The sequence below is a fragment of the Hypomesus nipponensis genome, chromosome 4 (assembly GCF_054491055.1).
Source record: "Hypomesus nipponensis isolate SF chromosome 4, ASM5449105v1, whole genome shotgun sequence".
Taxonomy (NCBI): domain Eukaryota; kingdom Metazoa; phylum Chordata; class Actinopteri; order Osmeriformes; family Osmeridae; genus Hypomesus; species Hypomesus nipponensis.
In genome coordinates this window covers 10,245,344-10,267,605 of record NC_140364.1, presented here as the reverse complement: position 1 = coordinate 10,267,605, position 22,262 = coordinate 10,245,344, and the positions used below count along the sequence as shown (strand labels likewise).

The 22,262-nt window shown below is 43.4% G+C and overlaps 3 protein-coding genes across 5 annotated transcripts; 2 read left to right on the top strand and 1 right to left on the bottom strand.

The window, feature by feature from the left end:
• Positions 1 to 163: 163 nt before the first annotated feature.
• On the top strand, positions 164 to 10,671 carry bzw2 (basic leucine zipper and W2 domains 2). Of its 3 annotated transcripts, none has more exons than XM_084696353.1 (12): positions 164 to 233; positions 3,439 to 3,509; positions 4,686 to 4,862; positions 7,177 to 7,280; positions 7,448 to 7,513; positions 7,606 to 7,741; positions 7,914 to 8,023; positions 8,363 to 8,533; positions 9,289 to 9,435; positions 9,706 to 9,844; positions 10,039 to 10,161; positions 10,280 to 10,671. In XM_084696353.1, the coding sequence occupies exons 2-12, from the start codon at positions 3,446 to 3,448 to the stop codon at positions 10,306 to 10,308; spliced, it is 1,266 nt and encodes a 421-aa protein (XP_084552479.1). In that variant the 5' UTR covers positions 164 to 233; positions 3,439 to 3,445; the 3' UTR covers positions 10,309 to 10,671. The 3 variants fall into 3 exon arrangements, with proteins under 3 accessions (XP_084552479.1, XP_084552480.1, XP_084552478.1); XM_084696354.1 differs by lacking the exon at positions 164 to 233 and adding an exon at positions 2,381 to 3,126; XM_084696352.1 differs by lacking the exon at positions 164 to 233 and having other exon boundaries at positions 3,162 to 3,509.
• Positions 10,672 to 11,428: 757 nt separating this feature from the next.
• Positions 11,429 to 17,628, top strand: tspan13b (tetraspanin 13b). Its single transcript, XM_084695513.1, has 6 exons — positions 11,429 to 11,636; positions 12,777 to 12,944; positions 13,590 to 13,670; positions 15,946 to 16,059; positions 16,238 to 16,348; positions 16,716 to 17,628. Exons 1-6 carry the CDS (start codon positions 11,574 to 11,576, stop codon positions 16,788 to 16,790), a joined length of 612 nt encoding a protein of 203 aa, XP_084551639.1. The 5' UTR covers positions 11,429 to 11,573; the 3' UTR covers positions 16,791 to 17,628.
• Positions 17,629 to 17,807: 179 nt separating this feature from the next.
• Positions 17,808 to 20,248, bottom strand: agr2 (anterior gradient 2). Its single transcript, XM_084695456.1, has 8 exons — positions 20,198 to 20,248; positions 19,824 to 19,956; positions 19,560 to 19,623; positions 19,378 to 19,430; positions 18,986 to 19,062; positions 18,779 to 18,842; positions 18,598 to 18,681; positions 17,808 to 18,437 (listed from the first exon to the last, which is right to left on the bottom strand). Exons 2-8 carry the CDS (start codon positions 19,939 to 19,941, stop codon positions 18,388 to 18,390), a joined length of 510 nt encoding a protein of 169 aa, XP_084551582.1. The 5' UTR covers positions 19,942 to 19,956; positions 20,198 to 20,248; the 3' UTR covers positions 17,808 to 18,387.
• Between the last annotated feature and the right edge of the window lie 2,014 nt (positions 20,249 to 22,262).

Sequence of the window (22,262 nt, the reverse complement as noted above, 5' to 3'; positions counted from 1 at the left end):
GTATTGCGAATGTTCCGTTTAAGACCAATAACTATTTGCCAGTTTAATATTCATCAGTTTGCGGAGGCATATTTGAATTTGTTGCTGTATCACTATTTGAGGACGCCCCTATTTTAGGTACATAGGATTTTGCCGGACTGCATATTACCAGACTGCCACTCGATGTACGTTGATGTGTATCTGAGTTCCTTGCCTCTCGTCGACCACTAAACTTGCTAGTCACCCACAGTCAGGTAAGTCACAATTTTTCTGTTTTATCTTAATAACATTCATTAGAATTGCTATATCTCAATTCAATTTCATGTCATAAAAACTTACAAGATTTAATATTTGTTGTCATATAAAAATGTGCCTATTGTTGATCATTCAGTGGCAATAAGTTCTATACTCACACAATAGCCTAAACATTAAGAGCTGACTGTAGGCTATCCGTTTCTACAGACTGCAATTTAGGTCATGATATGTATCTTTGTTATTTTTTTAGCAGACTTATTAAGAATCTTTGGATGTAGAACCAGTGCCACAGGTGCGCGATTGTTCAACAACAAGTTGAAGAAATGTTTGTTTAATTCGTCACAGTGTGGACAGAAGAGGATTAATTTGGAGGGTGGATTGCTTTCATCCTTTTCAACACACTGAGAAAAGGATTTTGGAAATGGATAAAGCACAGCATCTATGCACGTGTACAGATTATATCACATATCTTGAATTGACAGGTTGTCTGGGTGAAATCTTTCAAGGGCATTCCTGGAATGCTGCGATCGTGTTTACAGAAAAGCGGCGCACTTCAGGCCACCGTTACTCCCTATAATTAATCGGTTGTAATGTTCCGGTGGACCTGTCTTGCCGGCGGCCAAATGCAGTGCTTTAAAAGGCTCGATGTGGCTGACAGTTTTGTGCTGCCTGTTCAACCGAACTGGTACTGATCTAGTCGAGCTCAACTTGTACAGGCCTTGTCCTTTTATTCGAGGATCTAACTTTGTTGGACTCATCGTGCATTAATTCATGGAAGTGGTAGCCTTCAGTCATGATAGTAGGGTGTGGAGGTGAGGATGAAAATCCTTCGTCCTGTCTTCTCTCGCCAGGCCTTGTCATCACCCTCTTGAGGAGGCACCTAGATAGCCTATCAGACCACTTCAGATACTTTCCAATAGTTTGCTTGTCTCTCACTCTGGTCAATGTTTTCTGCTATGTTGGCTTTGCTTCCTGGAATTTAATGAGGAGAACATTATTTTGGGCATGGGGTGTCAACTGGGCATACAGCCCACACACCCCTGGAGGGAGGTGGAGGGGGGGGGGGTGGAGGAGGGGGGGGGGTGGAGGAGGGGGTTGGAGGGCTGGGGCATGACAAGTCTTTTTGATAATGCACATGACCTATGTCCGCACACTGTGTTATAGACTGGGGACTGTGGTGACAAACAATGTATTTGGCATGGCCATGACATATTCAAAATTCAACTGCCCATTAAATAAAATCTCAAAATGGAGAAGAAACGTGTCAAATATGCAGAAGTGCGTGGCAGTGAGGTGTTGAGATTAACAAAGAGCTGTTCCTCATATACTCCCCTCTCAGGTAACACAGTAATGTCTGTAAGATAGGATCTCTGCATTACATTTACATTTATGCATTTAGCAGACGCTTTTATGCAAAGTGACTTCCAAGAGGGAGCTTTACAAAAGAGCATATGTCACTGATCATAACAACGAGGTAGCCCCAAACATTGCAAGCAGCCAAAACTTGAAGCATACATTGTGAAAAAACTAATAAGTGCCAAAGGGAAGAATCATATAAGAGCATGCAGTTAAACAAGTTACAATTAAACAACATGAAACTCAAAAAGTGCAAGTACAATTAAACAAAATGAAACCCAATCTCTGAACAGCTGCACTATTTCTGCACAAATCACACATTTAAACTGACATGAACTCATCTATCTTTTCCTCTTCTTCTACATCCCTCTCTCTCGTTCACTCATACACACAAACACATAATAATATACGCAACCACAAACATGTACACAAACACAAACGTACACACACATACAAATACAAACACACACACCACTGTGAAATTCATCCATGGGGTCCCAAGAGTAGGCACGCTAGTGCTTAGCCCAGCTACCTCTGCTCTCCTTGGGGTAAAGAAGTGGTTCTGAGTGGGTCCCTTGGTGCTCCTTCGGGGCCTCTCCTCAGAACACAGTGAACAGCAGCTGATGAATAGAACAAAGTAACACACACACACACACATAACACAGTGTTGTGGTGTACAAGGACAGGTGATACATGATGGAAACATGGCTTACAAACACGCATTTAAATTCCTTGAAATACATGTTTGTTTATTTTCCAAGTTGTCATAGTGCAAATTCAGATCATGTATTCATTTTTTAATTACTGCAGCTGTAACATTGTCAAACTCCTGTGTCAGTGGGAGCCTATAATAGTGCTTATCTGTGTGAGTGGAGAACACTAAACCACCCACACGGTTCAAAAGAGAGAGAATAAACTGAGATTTCTACATACTCTAAGTGTTTATCAGTGTGTCATGTACATACATAAAGTTATTGAAGGAACCACTGGTTTTAAGTTCTAGCATCTCTATAACAGAGCTGAGGTATCTGTCAAGCCAAAGTGACCGCGGTGAACCAGACAGCTTTCCTTGGAATCTGTGGACTACAGAATCCATTCAGTTGTCGTAGATTAGAACGTGCTGTAATCCTTCCCCGACCGTTTGCCTGGGGCTCTCCAAAGTAAGAGTTTGCCCGCCACAAAAATGGCTGCCCTCTCATTGAGTGTTCTGATTTGGACCAGCTGTTGGAAAGAAGTATGCACTGCATGTGCGTTGTTTTTCTTGTGTGTGTGTGACGTGCATGTACCATGGCAAGAGATGTCCTACCCCAGTTAGAGCGAGAGAGACAGAAAGAAAGAGAGTGAAAGGGGGAATGTGTGTGTGTGTGTGTGTGTGTGTTTGTTTGGGGATGGGTAAGGGGGGCTTGGAGAGAGTCTGAAGTTTGCACTGTGGGTATGAGCTCACTATATTTAGCACAGAGCACAAGGTTGGCAAGCAGGACGACTCTTCAACAGTTACACTCAGGCCGACACTGTGTTAAGAGGAACTCACAGCTGGTAAGCAAAGGGCGGAGACCTTGAACATTGAGGCTTACAGGGTGTTCCTCAGTGGTTAGTCTAGGGAAGTGTAACGCCTAGGGTGATATGATATGTTATCATAGAACCATGTACGCTTTGCTTGACCACTATTCAAATGTATCAAATCATTTGTATATATCATGTACTTAACAGAAAGATTACTAATTAAATCATATCTTTATATAAAACACAAAAGGGGTTGCTGGTTGGACCTTGTGTGTGTTTGTCCATGTGTGTGTTAGATGATGAAAAAGTGTTTAGTGCTAAGAAGTATTGTGTTTTCCTCTTCAGGACTTTTATGAATACCGGTAAGCAGCAGAAGCCAGTGCTTACAGGCCAGAGGTTTAAGACCAGGAAAAGGGGTAAGTACCTCAGACAGCTGTTCGTGGCCGCATGCTCGCTCTTTACCAGACACGTTGGCAAGGAAACAAATGTTTTGTTGTGTTGCAATGCAAAGTTGCAAAGGTACTGAATGTTCTTTGCAAAGTCTTGTTACTATAAACAAGTTTAGTAATATACTCCTTCAATTGTAATACAAGGTGTAAATAAACAGCAGACGATTTGTTTGATGACAGTTTATCAGTGACCAAATCCCTAGAACCTAAAGATGTTTTTTGCCACAGACAAAATGTGTTGAATGTTTCGGCAGTGACAAGGTCCCTCTCAACCTCCGGTGTTGGTATTCTCAATATTAGCCGGTCTGTCTACTCAATACTCCAACAGCCAACAAGCACATACTGTCCTCACACTCTTCACATATTCTCACTCCCATACAGTAAACACTTTGAAGCCCTTCCCTAAACTTGACTGAGTTGCAAGGCCTGCCTGCAGTGTTAACAGGTTGTTGTTGACATTCTCTGGCTCTTACACTAAACCTCTACACAAAACCCTGCTTGCAGGCTGGTTTGCTGGCCAGCTGCCCGACTAGTTGGAAGGTTGTTTTTTGGGGCTGGCTAGCTGGTTATCTGGCTGGGAGGCTGGTTTATTGACCAACTGGTTGGTTGGCTGCCTAGGTTGCTTACTGGCTGTAGTTATTGACATATTCATAGCATGTGCAAACTGCCCCACTCCCAGTGTGGCCACCTCTAAATTATGATATTTAGATGTTTGTGAAGACACAGACAGGATTAAGCAGGGCAGCCCAAAATCAATCCCTGCCCAGGAGTTAGGTCTTCTCAGGTCAGAAGTTACACGTCCCATACCTGGCTCTGTGTGTCTGTGTGATCAGCTACTTTTATCCCTGCTGGCAAACACCCTGAGAATAGACATCATCCACACACTGAGAATAGACATCATCCACACACTGAGAATAGACATCATCCACACACTGAGAATAGACATCATCCACACACTGAGAATAGACATCATCCACACCCTGAGAATAGACATCATCCACACACTGAGAATAGACATCATCCACACACTGGCTTACAGTTGACCTCACTCAACTCAACTGTGTTGCGAATGACAACACCTATGAATAACAGATTTGAGTAGACATCCCCGCCCTAATCCTCTCCCTTTGTCTTCCCACCCAGATGAAAAGGAGAAGTTTGAGCCCACAGTTTTCCGAGACACGATCGTTCTGGGCCTCAACGAAGCAGGCGGGGACCTAGACGCTTTGGCCAAGTTCCTCGATGTCACGGGCTCACGACTCGATTACCGTCGCTATGCCGACACCCTCTTTGACATCCTCATCACAGGGAGCATGCTCGGTGAGTTTGTTCTGGGTGTCTGGGATGCATTAGGAAACCTTTCACAGAGGCACTCTGTCACCAGAGGGAAATTTAATCTGTGGCAATCATGAATAAATTCAAACCAATATTGTTGTCATGTGTAAGTCTAAGTGGTATTCCTCCCTGTATGGTTAGATTGTCAACAATATCTTATTAGACACGTTTCATGAAGGGGGTTAGATTAGCATAACATCACATTATAACACATTACATTACATTTATGCATTTAGCAGACGCTTTTATCCAAAGCGACTTCCAAGAGAGAGTTTTACAAAGGTGCATAGGTCACTGATCATAACAACGAGATAGCCCCAAACATTGCGGTTAGCCAAACATGAAGCATACATTGTTAAACTAAATACATCCCAAAGGGAAGAACAATAAGAGCATGTAGTTAGAAGTTACAATTAAACAGCAAGCCCCCAGGATCCAAGTAGCTAGGCGACAAAGAGAGGAGCGCGTGCCGACGGCAACAGTGGACGAGTGACCAGCTGGGTGCAGGGCTGTGCTCGCTCGCCCAGGCAAGGACAAAGTGATCACTGCTGGCTTTGTCAGATTAACACAGTAATGCCCCATGATCAAAGAGATCCTCTCCTCATCACCCATTACAGACACTCTCTCTTGGAGTGTGTCTGCTTCTGTCCGTGCAAAGCTCCGAAATCTGTGTGGCTCCTTGAGGGTCACCAGAGCAACGTTTTACACACTTTGACAATAAATTTTACTCTTTAAATGTTCCACATTGAATCGGATTTCTCATGTACAAGCTTGAACATTGGAGAAGGAGCTGGACTTTAATAATCAAATATACTATAACATCAGGGTACAAGGGTAGTACAGAACAGTAATTGTGGGAAACGTAGTGGAGTTTGAGGCATTGCACAAGGTATTATGTTTGTAGCTAAGCTCAGTGTGTTAGTACGCTGTAAGCTTTTGAACTTCAGTGACCTGTAGGCCTAAGCTGCTAGATGTTCTTAATCAGTCTGGCTTTCCACTCTTTTTTTGTTTATATACCTTGATCCACACATGCTGTCACTGCCCAACACACACACACACTCACACTGACACACACACACACACACACTCACACACACACACACACACAGGCAATTACATTAACACACATAAACCCACAATTACATATGCACACACGCTCAGACAGACTCGTACACATACACACAGGACCGCACATCACACACACACTCACGCTTGCTTGCACCCCACACACCAAGAGGACATTAACACACATGATCCCACAATACACACACTCATTTCCATCCTGTCCCTTTAATCTGTCTCCAATGAGTTCATTGTACTTCCAGGTCTGAATCTAGGATGAAGCACTCTCTGTCAAACCAATTAGAGCTAAAAGGTTTACTCCCGCTCCATATGAGGGGCACAGTACCACAAGGTGTGGACACAAAGGAAACCAGCCTCTTGAATCCTGTTACTCTGACAATGAGTGCGTAGATTGTTTAAGACAATCGAGTTCCATTGTCGTATCTGATGCGACAATGGAATCGCATCAGATGTGATGTGATTATTTTCCAGAACAACATAACAACATCACACAGGGTATTACGTTTTAATTCAAATCCTTTTAACAGGACTATAAACCTGTACAAAAATGACAGTACAACAGGTCAACAATGGAGAGGTATTCTCCCTGGCAGGCAGGCAGGCAGGCAGCAGGTTTGTAAGCTCTCCTGTTGTCATTAATCTACAGGAGGAGATTAAATGTCATTGGCAGCATGAAAAGTCGCAGGACACAACAACCAGATCAATGCTGTATTAATGTATATATAGCCAAAAGAGAGAAGAGGGGAGGGGAGATCAAGAAGGAGAGGGGAGTAATATAAGTTATTGGGATCAGACATTTGTCAGGGAGTTTCCCAACAGAAGTGGATGGGGCTGTTAGGCATTGCGGTAATGTTGTGTAATCTCATTAAAGACTGATTACCGTACATCAAGCAGTGATGGGGCCAAGGGCAGAAACATCCCCACTAAGCTCTTAGTCTATTGTGGTTACACAGGGATCCTAGCCAGTGCAACCCAGTTAACCACAATTTAAGTTAACCAAAAATAGTTTCGGTGTTGTTGGCATCATTAGATGAGGTAGTAAAGCATGGTTTTATTACATTTTTGTGTCCGAATGCATGTATTCAATATCAGTTTAAGGCCCTGCCCATTGTTGTGACTTGTGGATATCTAGTATAGTAGGATATTCTGAGCTGTGGAATCAAAGGTTCAACAGAATTGAAGTCTTTGACCTTTGACCCTGCTTTCCCTGAATCAGCTCCTGGAGGGACGCGCATCGATGAGGGTGATAAGACCAAGGTGACGGCACACTGCGTGTTCACTATCGAAGAAAATCACTCTGCCCTCAAACGCTATGCTCAGGTATGTTTCAGCAACCCCTCCCCCCCATTTATACACATGAAGTGCTCCATATTGGCACTTAGACTTTAAGGCCATGGATTATACCAATACAAGGGGGGGGGGGGTACATATAATTCACCCTGTCCACATCCTCTAGGATTTACCATTATTCTCTCTCTCTCTCTTAGGTTTTTAATAAGCTCATCAGGAGATACAAATACCTAGAGAAGGGCTTCGAAGAGGAGATCAAAAAGGTAAAATGCCGTGATGTCATGTTTCTCACCTCATTGATTGTCTTGATGTCAGAGGACCTCATCATCCTGTCTCGTGTCACTTCCTGTTGCAGCTGTTGCTCTTCCTGAAAGCCTTCAGTGAGTCTGAGCAGACCAAGCTGGCCATGCTGACTGGCATCCTCCTGGCTAACGGAACACTGCCCCCCCCTATCCTCACCAGCCTCTTCAGTGACAATGTTGTCAAGGAAGGTGTGTACGTGTGTGTGTACGTGTGTGTGTGTGTGTGATTGTTTCTCTGTGTGGACGGGGTATGTTGGTGTGTGAAGTGGTGCATGTGTGTGGTCGTGGAGTTTTGTGTGTATAAATGTATTGTTGTACATGCAATGAGCTATATAACACTCATTTGAACTGTACTTTGCAGGCATCTCTGCATCCTTTGCAGTAAAGATGTTTAAGGCTTGGATAGCCGAGAAAGATGCCAATTCAGTTACTTCTGCCCTGAGAAAGGCCAGCCTCGATAAAAGACTGCTGGTGAGGATTAAGGAAGCATAACATGTTATTTTATTCTCTCCGGAACACTCTGAGTGTTGGTGTCGGGAGACTGTCTCCATGGAGATGGTGTTCACTTGTCAAGACTTGTGTTGTCATACATGCACTGATGATTATGAAGAAGAGACGGGAGGGTTCGTTTGTTGTCTTGCTCATTGCTTATTTTGTCCAAATAGTCGCTTTTATACCAGAGCTGCAGCTCAATAACTACATCAGTTTTCTTTATTAACTTAGAATGTCGATATTTTGTAAATGTTTCCATTTGTCTATAAATTACCTCCTCCTAGTTATGTTTATGGGTTATCAATCTGATCGTTCCAGGAGTTATTTCCTGTCAACAAGCAGAACGTGGAGCATTTCTCTGTGTACTTCAACGAAGCGGGGCTGAAGGAGTTATCAGACTTCCTGCGTGTCCAGCAGAGCCTGGGAACACGCAAGGAGCTTCAGAAAGAGCTGCAAGAGCGCCTGTCTCAGGAGTGCCCCATCCGAGAGGTAGCACGTCTCTCTCTGCAGGGAGGGTGGAGATAGCACGTCTCTCTCAGCAGGGAGGGTGGAGATAGCACGTCTCTCTCAGCAGGGAGGGTGGAGATAGCACGTCTCTCTCAGCAGGGAAGGCGGAGATTGCACGTCTCTCTCAGCAGGGAGGGTGGAGGTAGCACGTCTCTCTCAGCAGGGAGGGTGGAGATAGCACGTCTCTCTCAGCAGGGAGGGTGGAGATAGCACGTCTCTCTCAGCAGGAAGGGTGGAGATAGCACGTCTTTCTCAGCAGGGAAGGCAGAGATAGCACGTCTCTCTCAGCAGGGAGGGTGGAGGTAGCACGTCTCTCTCAGCAGGGAGGGTGGAGATAGCACGTCTCTCTCAGCAGGGAGGGTGGAGATAGCACGTCTCTCTCAGCAGGGAGGGTGGAGATAGCACGTCTCTCTCAGCAGGGAGGGTGGAGATAGCACGTCTCTCTCAGCAGGGAGGGTGGAGATAGCACGTCTCTCTCAGCAGGGAGGGTGGAGATAGCACATCTTTCTCAGCAGGGAGGGTGGTTGTGATGTACCGTTGATTAGCGTTATGTACTGTATGTGTGAAACAGGCGCCATGTAGCTCATCTAGATGGCTAAAGATGTACAACAGTTTACCTGTACAAATACTTTGTTTCAGAACTTCAGTCAATTTTTCTGGTATTTGTAACCAAAAAAAGTGTGTGTATGTACTGTACGTGCACACTTTATCTTGTGTGTTTCTCCATTTTGTGGTAGATGGTGGTATATGTAAAGGAGGAGATGAAGAAGAATGAACTTCAGGAGCAGGCTGTGATTGGTCTGTTGTGGACGTGCCTCATGAACGCTATGGAGTGGAACAAGAAGGAGGAGCTGGTCACTGAGCAGGCTCTCAAACACCTCAAGGTACAGCTACACCACCTCCACCACATGCAGAAACAGCACCTCCATCCACCACTATCCTAACTGTACTGGACCACAAATAAGGTGTTTCCAGCAACTGGCAAACATGTTGCAGTGCTGTAGCAATGCTGGTCTACTGTATTACTGTCCTTAATAGTGATTTTTTTTTATAACCCTTGACTGTGTCCTATCTCTCACACTCTCTGTCTCTCTCTCCTCCACTCTCTCTCCCTCTACCTCTCTCACCCCTTCTCTCTCCCTCTCTCTCTGTAGTACTATGCCCCTCTGCTGGCTGTGTTCAGCACCCAGGGCCAGACAGAGCTGGTCCTCCTGCTGAAGATCCAGGAATACTGCTACGACAACATCCACTTCATGAAGTCCTTCTGCAAGATTGTGATGCTTTTCTATAAAGGTGGGTTTCCCCAAATAATCCCATCCTGGTGTGATAATGGGCTCTTTTAGGTTCAGGTACATTGGGGGGAGGAGGGGGAAGGGGGGGGGGTTCTTTCTTTGTTTTTTGTTTCCCCTCCCTACTGTGACTTGGAGTGGGTATGTGATGCTCTGTGTGCCTCTCCTGGATTGTCACCCCCCCCCCCCCCCCCACAGCTGACGTACTGAGCGAGGAGGCCATCATGAGGTGGTACAAAGATGGACACTCTACCAAAGGAAAGAGTGTCTTTCTGGAACAGATGAAGAAGTTTGTCGAGTGGCTGCAGAACGCTGAAGAAGGTAACTGAATGTCAGACGTACAACTGTTCAACACGAGCATAAACATGAGACGCGAAAACGGTTATTTCGACCACTAGAGGCCGCTAATGAGTCTTGATGTCATTGTTTCCCCCCACAGAGTCTGAGTCTGAGGGAGAGGAGGATTAACCACTGGACAGAGTCACTCTTTACATCCTGTGGCCAGTGTCCTGTGTCCCAGCCCCTGTAGTCTCCCCTTTGCATTTAGCGTCCAGCCACGCCAGTCCTCTTGGGCCTAGACCACAGGCCTTAGGTAGCCAAGCAAATCACCAGGGCATATACCACTTGACACCTCAGCAAAAGAAGACATGTCATCCTTTCCACATGGTCACGCACTCTGGCATAAGAAAAACTCCCTTTAACAATGTTGTTCAGGTTTAGCGATAAGGACCTCATAATGTGCTGTAGATTTTGAAATTTGATTTATGAAACTCGCATATATGGAACTTGGCAATGCTTTGATCTTTTTATGAATAAAGTATTTTGTATGTATTATTTTGCATTGTCTGATTTGAAACCAGAATACAAAACAACTTCACACACGTTTTGTAGTTGAGTAACTCAACCAGAAAATTACCTGGAAAGTAAGTAGCCTAAGTCCAAACAATCATTATGGTACTTCACCTTGAACATGTCTGCAAAGATAAAGAGGAATGCTTGGCTGCTCCTGTGACCTCTGCACATGGTCATGGAAACAGCTTTTAATGGCCTTGAGTCATGCCGTATATTCAAAGGTTCAATTCCCGCATCAGGTAATACATCAACAACTGTAGGAAATTGAAAACAGTTTCACCTGTGGACGTGGTCACTTACAGTATGTCCAGTGGAGCCAGTGCTTTAGTTTCAGTATGCTGACGAATACATGCACGTCAGTGAGGCCTTGTGCCATTCATGCTGACATCAGTTTCAAGTTGAATACAGAGAGGAGTAACTCACACTAGACGATTAAGCATATGAAACTTGACAACTCGAATTGTCACACGGTTATACAATGAGTGACTGTACTTAGACTAGAGAGTTACGTAGACTATTTTATATGATAAGTAAGTTTAGGCCATCCGACGACTGATGGAACGATGAATTTCTGACGTAATTTAAGCGGACGGCGCTCAGCTCTCATCCACCCAACTGCCAGCGTCTCCCGCAATGATTTGCATACAAATGACATACATTCTGCTTTCGCCAATCAGAGGACTAGTATCTTCGGAGAGCCCTCCCCTGCTAGTCATATGTTTGCCAGCGCCCTCCCAGTTAGACATGCAATTAGATGATCAGCCTTTATAGTGGGAAATCCTTATTTATGACTTCAGGGTGAATCGATGGTATATCAGTGATCGTTATAAGGAGATTTTTGATCTTATTTTCATATTTTCGAGTCATCAGAATACGCCAAAATGGGCTGCGCCGGTTTCACCTGCTCCAAACATTCTCTCTGCGCGCTCAACATCCTCTATGTGGTGAGTGTGGTCAGAATGTAGGCTACCATATGGATCATACTAACTGCTTTTGGGCGTAAGCTTTATGTTTCTTCCCTGTTATTTTTTGTTATGTTTGGTTAGAAAACATTGTTGCACAATTGTCAACAATTCACCGGGTCGGCACAGCTCAGCTTTTATCAATTATTCAGGATGATGCATTGTCTGGAATTAGGTCTGCGTGTAGGCTACATGGATACACAATTGCAACCTCAGCTCGTAAAAATATTATACATGTACTGAAAAAAAAATTCTGTCTTCCCTTGACGTTTCCTTTTCCCTTCTTTCTCAAATTTATCCCTGGTACATCCTGTCATTGTTAATGGCTTCCATTCCTGATATGTGCCATCAAGTGGGTTACTTACTAAATGCAAAATTATTCAACAAATTGTGAAGCTTTGTCTCTGGCAACCCCAGAACAATATTGCGCTTTTCTTCACGCCCTAGACTGCCCACTACCAAAATGCCTCTCTGAACAGACTTGATGACGAAAAGGTGACCTAGATACAAGCTGCCAAATGAGAATTCTCGAACACATAACAGAGGGGTCATAAGTTGTATTCCAGTGACCATGTTTTCTGACTTTTGTTTGTTTTGATGGTTTCATAAGTTATAAACGTAGTTACCCGGGGCTTATGTGCTACATAGAACCCGGTTAAACCCATTGCTTCACGTTTTTATTTTATTGCGTGCCATATCGCGTATCTGATAGTGTGTGGTCAACGTCCGCTTAAAGTCACACCGTTGTTACTTTGGAAGAAAAGCCTTCTGACATAATGGAGAGGTAGTAAAAGAATAATATGCTTAAACAGAAAAAGTTCTCCTAAAACATAAATAGAGGACATTATATCGTACTTAGAAATATCTGATTTAATACTATATTTAGGTCTGCAAAAACAACATTGGGTAAAAGTTTTCAAGCTGCCAGTAATGTGATTCTCAAAACCAAGGATAGGCCATCCATGTTTTTATGTCATGTGACAATGCTCACTTACTCATAAAGGGAGGAGAAGGGCAACATTCTTGCATCTTGTAATAGGCTTGATCTGTGTGGCTGCCAATGGATAGCTAGTCCAGGGGCCTCTCACCAAATTCTTCTTCACCCTTACCTCTCTCTCTCAGATGGTGAGTCTTCTGATGATTGGCATCGCAGCGTGGGGGAAGTGGTTTGGCCTGGTGTCTAGTTTCCAGGTGGTGGGGGGAGTCATCGGAGTGGGGGTCTTCCTTTTCTTCGTGGCCCTGGCCGGGCTCATCGGAGCCATGAAGCACCACCAGGTCCTCCTTTTCTTCGTATCCTTCCCCAAGCCTGTGTGTGTGACCGTCAGTGGGCTCTGACCCGCTGCATGGTAATAACCTCACACAGGTTGAGATCCTCATACAGGTCCATGTTACACAGTTAGTCATACTTGGCTGGTTGTATGATGATTTTTAGTTGTTGGTTGATCACAAAGAAAGAATGGATGGATGGTTGGCCAAACAATTCCTCCAGGAACTATAATGAATTACCTTTGCCTTTCAAAAAAAACAAAAGTGAAATGAGTGTGAATAGAGATTGTTTTCCTGGCGGCACTCTTAACTGAATGTTTTGGAAAATCCACGTTGCTTGTCCATTCATGCATGCATATAAGCAACAAGATCTGGGAGCCGAGCATCCTGTTTCACTCTGTATTCAGGCTTAGCAGATACTGCTGATCGTTATGTTCCCAAGGACCCTGACACAATACAACACAGACATAATTAACCCTTATGCGTTCAGTCTGAAATATTCCACATTATCCATTTATTTATTATCCAGCCCTGGTATATTTCTATTTGGGAAAAGCCCATGTACTAAGAGCTGGTCTAAAAATTCGTTTTTTTTCTTTCTTCTGTACTGTCATTGAGGATGTACTGGATGTGCCCCTTGGTCTGTTATTCCTTCACAGTGGAGCGCAGTACATGATCATACTGTTCATGGTTTTCATCGTCCAATTCTCCGTCTCCAGTGCCTGTCTGGCTATCAACAAAGACCAGCAGGTAGGAACCAACAGCACCCTCACAGGACATCAGAAGCTAAAATTGCTACACTACATCCCTGCTAAAAACTACAGTCGTATGCAAAAGTTTAGACATCCCTCTGAGGCTGCATGATAATTTACTCTGTCTTCACCAAAAAAAAGATCACAGTGGTGTAATATTCATTTTCTAGTTAAGACTGAGTGCTGGGGTGTTTTACAGACAAAGATATTTAGTGTAGCAGTATTTAGTTGTGTGGAATTAAAACAAATGTGAAAAGGTTTGGGCACCCTAATTATTTTGTTGATTTGAATACCTCTACCTACTAAATGCTGATTAACTGCAACACATAATTAGTCCTATTAACTCGTTAAGCCTTCAATTCCATAGAAAGGTGCATCCAAGCATTAGAAAAGGTATTTAAGGTAACCAATTGCAAGTTGTGCTTCTTTTTGATTCTCCTCTGAACAATGGCAAAATGGGGACATCAAACCAGTTATTGAATGATCTAAAAACAATGATTGTTCAGCAGTATGGTTTAGAGGAAAGCTACAAAAGGTTATCCCGTAGATTTCGGCTATCAGTTTCCACTGTGAGGAATGTTATTAAAGCAACAGGCACAGTTCTTGTTAAGGCCAGAAGTGGCAGGCCGGGAAAATAACAAAGAGGCAAAGGCGAAGAATGGTCAGAATGGTCAAGGACAACCCTCAGACCACCTCCAAAGACCCGCAAAGTCATCTGGCAGCAGATGGTGTCAATGTGCATTGCATTCAGCGCACATTGCACAGAGAACAGCTGTATGGGAGAGTGATGCAGAAGAAGCCTTTTCTGCACACAAGCCACTAACAGGCTTGCTTGAGGTTTGCCAAACTAAATTTGAACAAGCCACGCTCATTTTGTAACAAAGTGCTGTGGACTGATTAGACAAAGATAGAGCTATTTGGTCACAACAAGAGGTGTTACGCATGGAGGCAAAAGAACACAGCATTCCTAGAAAAACACTTGCTGTCCACAGTAAAATGTGGTGGGGGTCCATCATGCTGTGGGGCTGTGTGGCTAGTGCAGGAACTGGGAATCTAGTTAAAGTTGAGGTGCGCATGAATTCACTCGGTATCAGCAAATTCTTGACAATAATGTTCAAGAATCTGTAACAAAGCTGAAGTTACGGCGGAGTTGGGTGATCCAGTAGGACAATAACCCGAAACTTTGCTCCAAATCCACCAAGGCATTTATGCAGAGGAACAACTACAATGTTCTGGAATGGCCATCCCAGTCCCCAGACTTGAATATAATTGAAAATCTATGGGGTGACTTGAAACGGGCTATCCATGCTAGGCGCCCATCAAACCTTACTGAATTGGAGATGTATTGCAAGGAAGAATGGTCCAAAATACCTTCATCCAGAATCCAGACACTCATCAGAGGCTATAAGAATCTTCTAGAGGCTGTAATTTTGCAAAAGGAGGCTCTAGTAAATATGAATGTGATTTTTCTGTTGGGGTGCCCAAATTTATGCACCTATTTAATTCTCTTATGAGGCAAATGGCATATTTTCTGTTGATCAAATAAACCTTATTTCACTGCTAAAATATCACTGAGTCCATGAAGTATTATATATATATATATATATATATGACAAAGAAGTTCCTGATCCAAACACCTAACAATTTATAAATGAAAGTAACGTTGATTATCAGGGGTGCCCAAACTTTTGCATACGACCATAGGTGTGATACACTCACTTTCTGAGGGAGTCAAGAAGTCAGATGGCTGAGAGGATGGGAATCGGGCTAGTAATCAGAAGGTGGCTGGTTCAATTCCCGGCCGCGCCACAGGACGTAGTGTTCTTGGGCAAGGCACTTCACCCTACTTGCCTTGGGGGGAATGTTAAATGTTACTACTAAATGTAAATGTAAAAACTTGAATCAAACTTACCAGTAATTACACTAAAGAAACAGCTTTCCTCCCAGCTTTCACTTCCTGTTGTAGCTCTCTAGGTGTCTCTAATGAAATGTGGGTTGTTTGTGGCCACTCTAAAGAGCCTGTGACAGACCAGAGAGGCTTTTCACTTGTCTCTTAGGCGGGTCTGCCGCAGTCTGGTCTGTTTACTAAACCCCCAGCATGAGAAAGTATATTTAGAAGCTCTCTGCCATTGAGTCAAAATCACTGACTTATTTAGGCAGGACTTTGCATTCAGCATTGGGGTGAGGGAATTTTAGAATAAAAATGGTCTGGTTATATTGTGATACAGGGGTAGTAGTGTGTTTGATGGTGTGTGGTGGGCCTTGTTTGGCAGGAGCATCTGCTGGAGGTGGGATGGAACAATTCTCAAGCCACGCAGGGAGATGTGGAAAAGAATTTTAACTGCTGCGGCTTCCGACATGTGGAGGTCAACATGACCTGTGATGCTGTAAGAATCCCCTCCTTGCGTCTCAGTCCTCTCCATAGATGGTAAACCTTGTCCGGTTTAGTCATTCTGTGATTCTGTGTGTGTGGTTGTGTGTGTGTGTGGTTGTGTGTGTGGTTGTGTGTGTGTGGATGTGTGTGTGGTTGTGTGTGTGTGTGGTTGTGTGTTTTGCCCCCTGTAGGCGTGTTTCCCTAACCACTCCTGCACACCCTGCGGTGATAAGATCCAGAAGCATGCTGGGGAGGTGCTCCGCTTCGTGGGAGGGATCGGCCTCTTCTTCAGCTTCACTGAGGTGATCTCTCTCGGTCTTGTTCTCATCTTTGCTTTTTTAATCTCGCTATTTCTCTATTTCTTGCTCTCTCTTTGCCCCTGTCCCGTGGAAGAAAGTTCACTCTCTAATTCAGCTCCAATTGAAAAAAAGACCCCTTGCAATGCAAAGCTTAGCCAATGCAGCCATAGGATGACATTATCAACAACTCCCACATGCTCTGCTCTTCAAAGCGCAGGATTAAATAGGTGTCAGCTTTCTTGTCAGAATCATAATGTGAACTCTTGCATCTCTCTCTCTCTCTCTCTCTCTCTCTCTCTCTCTCTATCTATCTATCTATCTATCTATCTATCTATCTATCTATCTATCTATCTATCTATCTCTCTCTCAGATCCTGGGGGTGTGGCTGACATACAGGTATAGGAACCAGAAAGACCCACGCTCAAACCCCAGTGCTTTCCTGTAACTGCGAGCAGCCTCTTGTCTTGTCCCTTTGCACTGTCACCTCCTACTTTCTGGATGTTCAAGAGGACACGTTTGTAAATAAAAAGGCAGTTAGGATAGACATGGTGCGTTTTTTAAGCATTCAACTTGTTTTTAAGGCGTGACAGACTATTCCTCTGCTATGTGAAGGGTGTGTGTGTGTGTGTGTAAACACTCTAAGGACATATTCCCTTAAGGAATCTACGTTTTCAATCAATATGGCCAATGTCATATGATGAAGAATGTGGTTTTGTTGGCATGTGGACCGATGAGTTGAAGTATGTGTATATTTGATTTAATACTCAACTGCAGACTCTTTGTCAGTAATCGTATGCTGTATATTCTCTACTACTATGTATGAATATTGTTTTGCTTGCTGGTATTGAACCTTACTGCCTAGATTTGCATAATGTTTTGTTTGTAAAAACATTGTGCACAAAAAATGTCAGTGTTTCTGTCAATGCAAAAATCCAAAGCCTCAAGCTGCTGTTGTACAGTGGAACTATGGACTACTAGAACATGTGGGGGAAATTGAGGACCACTGAAGTGAGAAAAACAATGATATCAAACGTTTTCTGATTGTTGAAGCCCTGGTGATAGTTTATCTACAGTCAGGTGTGTCTGTGTGTGTGTGTGCGCGCGTCTTTAGATTTGCTCACTGGTGTTTCAACCATAAGGGCATCATTTTGACTGTGTGCTGTGGGTTTGGCCTCTTGCATGAATTCTCTGCTTGTGTTTGCCACAGCCACTGCACGGACAGTTCTGTGAACTATTTACTTGAGCCTTTGTACTTTAAATCACAATAAAAGCAACAATGTCAATTTCTTGCCTGTCCTTTTTAATTAATTTGAAAACAGCCATTGATTCCTGAATTGTGTGACATTTGACCCTTTCTTAAAGTTGAGGGCTCTATACATTTCTTCACTTATCTACATTGTAATGTATAAATCCTGGAATCATATGGAGAAATCTCCAGAGCTTTTGTGAACTGACTATAAGATGCACAAAAGAATGATTTAATTTGCATTCATGAGTAACATTTGGCACACAATCCTGCCCAACACAAGTGTGTCCCCCTCTCAACCCCTGACCAACCAGCATCTGCCACGGCTGCTGTGCACACGGAACTCGTTACAGAACAATGGTTGGGGTTCTGTAACCATAGCAACCCTGTGACTCAGGAAAAGGTCTTTCAGCTCCTGTGGTCCCGCCCATCCAGGATGTGAGCCGGAGGTCGATTCAGCAATCGTGTGTGGGGTTTTTTCTTCGCTTCACACACAATCCTTGAGAAAGTTTTTTTTTACAAAGACAATGAGATTGGGGCCTTTTTGGGGGCATTGAACAGCACAACATTTATTAAAAAGACATGTCAAATGTACGGCAATACATTACAAAGACAATACAGGTAGGAAACGAGAAGTAACAGAGTACAAGAGAAGAATTGTGTTGTTTTTTTCCCAGTAAAGTAGAGATTCATTCACTCCAGTGCTTGGTATGATTATGATGACAGCAGGATGTTAACTCTTCGGCTGTAGAACGAGAGATCTTTTCATCATCGGCTGCCAGTCTTGTCACCGAGCTTACAGCTCAGTCTTCAGAAGCTTCTTGGCCTTGTCCATGTTGGCCAGCACTACAGACAGAGAAAGCAAATTAACTTTATTTGGTGCAAAAGAGCATTTTGTTCACTCCTGTATCAAGACAGATGAGTCTAAATTAGGTGTTTGCATGTATGTGCTCTGTCAGTGTCAGACAGTATTGTCTGTTCAGTCAACCTGCATTAAGGTACTCACAGAGCTTGATGTCAGAGGGCTCGTAGGCATACATGCGGTTGGAGTAACGTCCCGTGATGTCAGCTCTCACTGTCATGGAAGGATCTGGAACAAGATGAAAAAAATAAGAACAGCATGATTCAAATGGCAAAGTATTTTGCATGATTGGTGGATGACCTGAGGCATTCGAGATCAGACTCACCGACAAAGATGATTCTGGGGACGTACTGCCCGTCTGGGGAGAGATGCTTGTCGGTGGTTTCATACTAGAACCAGGGACAACAATTAGTTTGATCAGTGGGTTTAATGAAAGACAAAGAATTCAGCTCATGAATAGCTTTCGGATAAAACATTTCAGTCATGTCCACCATTTCACTTTTGAGTTGGTGGCTCCTGAAGGTAAACGTACCACAAGATTGAGGACGATGAAGTCCTCATCAGCAACTTTTTGGATGTCCTTGTCCTCGGCGAAGGATTTCTTCATCGCTGACACATGAAAGCAATGTGACATTTACACCTGAGACCAAGCATTCATTGATGGAACCATTCAACTAGAGCCCCCCCCCGATCCTAGTGCCAGGAAGTACAACGCACAACAAACTAAGCAAACAAATGTGTGTTTGCTTTCCAACAAGTTGGATGACGCTCCCAAACTGTTTGAACAATCAACAAGATCAACAGAACTTCAGTATTCAGGATATGATTACTGCAGGGAAACAGAAATCCTTAAATTTTTTGTGACAAATCTGAAACTTTTCCCCAACGGTAGAGACAGTCTATTGGCTGGATGTGGAGCCTTACCGAGACTGTGGGGGCAGTCCTCTAGATGAAAGATGACCATGAGAGGCTTGTTCCTATAGAGACAATTGGGCAGTCCGTTTTTATTTTACATTTAGTTTCCTTATCTAACAAATATAACTTATTAACATTTCAAGATGTTAATAATAAACGTATTTACAAATGTTAAGTATTAACTGACTTACTGCATCCTGGCCCAATAGAGGGCTTCCTCGTATGTCTGAGCCCAGATGAGCTGGTCACCCCATCCTGCAGAAACACCAGACAACATGGAAGTGGACGTCAAATCTTTACATTCTCAAATGTTAAAAACACCAGGTTTCCAGGCGACAAGAAACCCTCCAAATACCTCGTCCATCTAGTCCACTCCTCAGCCAGGTTAATCATTTTGAGCTGCCTGAGAAGTTTAGCATTTGTAATGAGAAGAATGGAGGAGAGAAGTGTTGTACCTCTGGACAGAGTCTGGGGGATCCTTTTTCCTCTCTTGGCGATGTTCTTCTCCGGCTTTCCCAGAGAAGAGGAGACGGCCACGAGGACCAACAGTACTGACAACAGTCCTTTGATCATGCTTGCTAGCTCTCTCTGGAAGCACACAAGCGCTGCAGGGTTGTCACATTACAGTCTCAGAATGGATGAATGAAGGATTGTGTCCTATGTAGGATTTCACATGATTATAAGCATTTGTGAGCAGCACTGAAGAGGTCCTGGAGCGATTACAGCTGCCTTCTCCATAAAGGATAAGATTAGGAGATATCAGAGAGTGAAGAAAGACTGCTGATGGAGAGAAAAAAGGAGGTCTTTGACGACAGGCCAGATCTCTTACCTGGTATCACTGGTACCTTTGTGTGGGCTCCGTCTGCTGCTGCTGTGGGACCTGCTGTGTCACTCTGCTCTCACCTCAAATGCATTTATACACCTGCACACCAGGTGAACACACCCCCTCTCACTCCCCTGCTGGAATGTCCCAAAGGCCAGTTCTACAACTCCACATTCTGAATCTTGGAATGCTGCCATTGTTTTCTTTGACAGCGATTCTTTTAAGAAAGTAATTCATCTTATTGACGTATTTCATATTCCACCATGAAATGACAGTGTGGTTGTCAAACAGACAGGTTTTGCAGAGACAGAACACCTCTGGACATCTATCAAATTAGAATTTTTGGCTCAGTTCCAAGGACAAGTCAGCATATAGTTCAGGAATCTGATTTGACACTGGAATGACTGGTCTACTTTTGATTGGTTCAAGTCAGATCTGTGAGATATAGTCTTTATGAATGACTTGAATGTCCTTATGTAAGGTACAGGGATTTGATGGAGATTAGGAGATCTGGATGCTTCGTTTTGTGATTACATATTTGATGTATACTGCTATATTTAATAAGACTTGCACATAATGTCATGCACATCATGGGACTGTGCTGGCTATGTTGTACTGCTTGCATATTAATTACATCTATAGCATTCTGCTGGATTGAGTAGGCGATTGAACCACATTACAGGGTCACCATGACAAGGTAGTAAATGGTCAAATATGCACTAAATAAAAGCATACACAATAGCCTTCTGCCAAGACACCTCCACCTGCCTCCCCCTTCCACCTCCTCCTCCTCCTCCCACACCAGTTCATCTGAGCAGGGGATTGTGTGACCAGCCTGAGATCAATGAAAGCTTTGTTCTGGACTCTACCAGGGCCTCTCTAACAACTTATCTAGAGCAAGAATCACCAGTCCCTCTCTACGGCTGTCTCACATACAGATCTGCTCAATTCCCATTAGAATTTTTTCCAAATGTTTTGTATAAATCTAATTTAATAAACATTCTTGATTTATCTTTATCCTTTTTTAAGCAATATCTTACTAATATATCTGTAGAGCACGGAGGCATAAGAAAATATTGTTATCAGACAGGAACTTTAGGTAGGAACAATTTTGGAAAAAGTTCCTTATTGACACATATCATACAGTAACTGTCTGTTGCATGGGTTGGCTGTTTGCCAACAGTAATTGTAATGTTTTAGCATGAGCTCCTCCCCCTGTCTCTACTGAACAAACTGCCCAACCATTCTCAAAGGAACCCACTAAAGGTGGTTAATGAGTGAGGCCCCTGACACAGAACTACCCTCATGCAGTCTTCCAATGATAATATAATAATAATAATAAAAATAAGACTTTATTTATATAGCACATTTCATACAAGAATTGCAGCTCAAAGTGCTTTGATGACCACTAAGATCAACCAAAGACTTGACAAATTGACGTCCACAATGAGGCAGCCTTGGTATGAAACGTGTGGATGGATGGTGGACCAGCAGAATGCTGAGGTGGCCTTAAACTCTGGGCCATGTACACATCCCTACTCTCTCCCTTTCTCTGGCTGGGTTTCTGATGTGTGTCATAGCACCTAGTCAATATTTGAACGGTTGGGCAGGGTGGAAAGCCACTCCTGATCACACATTGTGTCGACCATCTGGGCTCAGCCCAGCCCTGAGAACACGGATCTCAACCAGCTACACCAGGCCTTCTGCCATTGGCTGGGCTGTCCTTTATACTGATTGGCTGAACAGGATGCAGCTGAGTTTGGACAAGGATAGTTTGAATGACTGTATTATGGGAGCATACAGCCCTATTTAAACCCATTAGAGATATTACTTACTATTTATGACCTCAGCAGAGAGAGTATATGTCAAACTGAACAATCCTTTACTGAATGAGGACATCCCTAACAGGTAAAGTTTTACAACAGCTTGCTCGACTAGCTTATAATGACAGCTATTTTTATTTCATAAGTCTTAACATTATTAATAGCTTTCAATTTTCATCGATACCTTACCGATAATCTCCATTTATTTATCTTACTATTTTCATCTTGAAAGAGAAACCTGACAAACA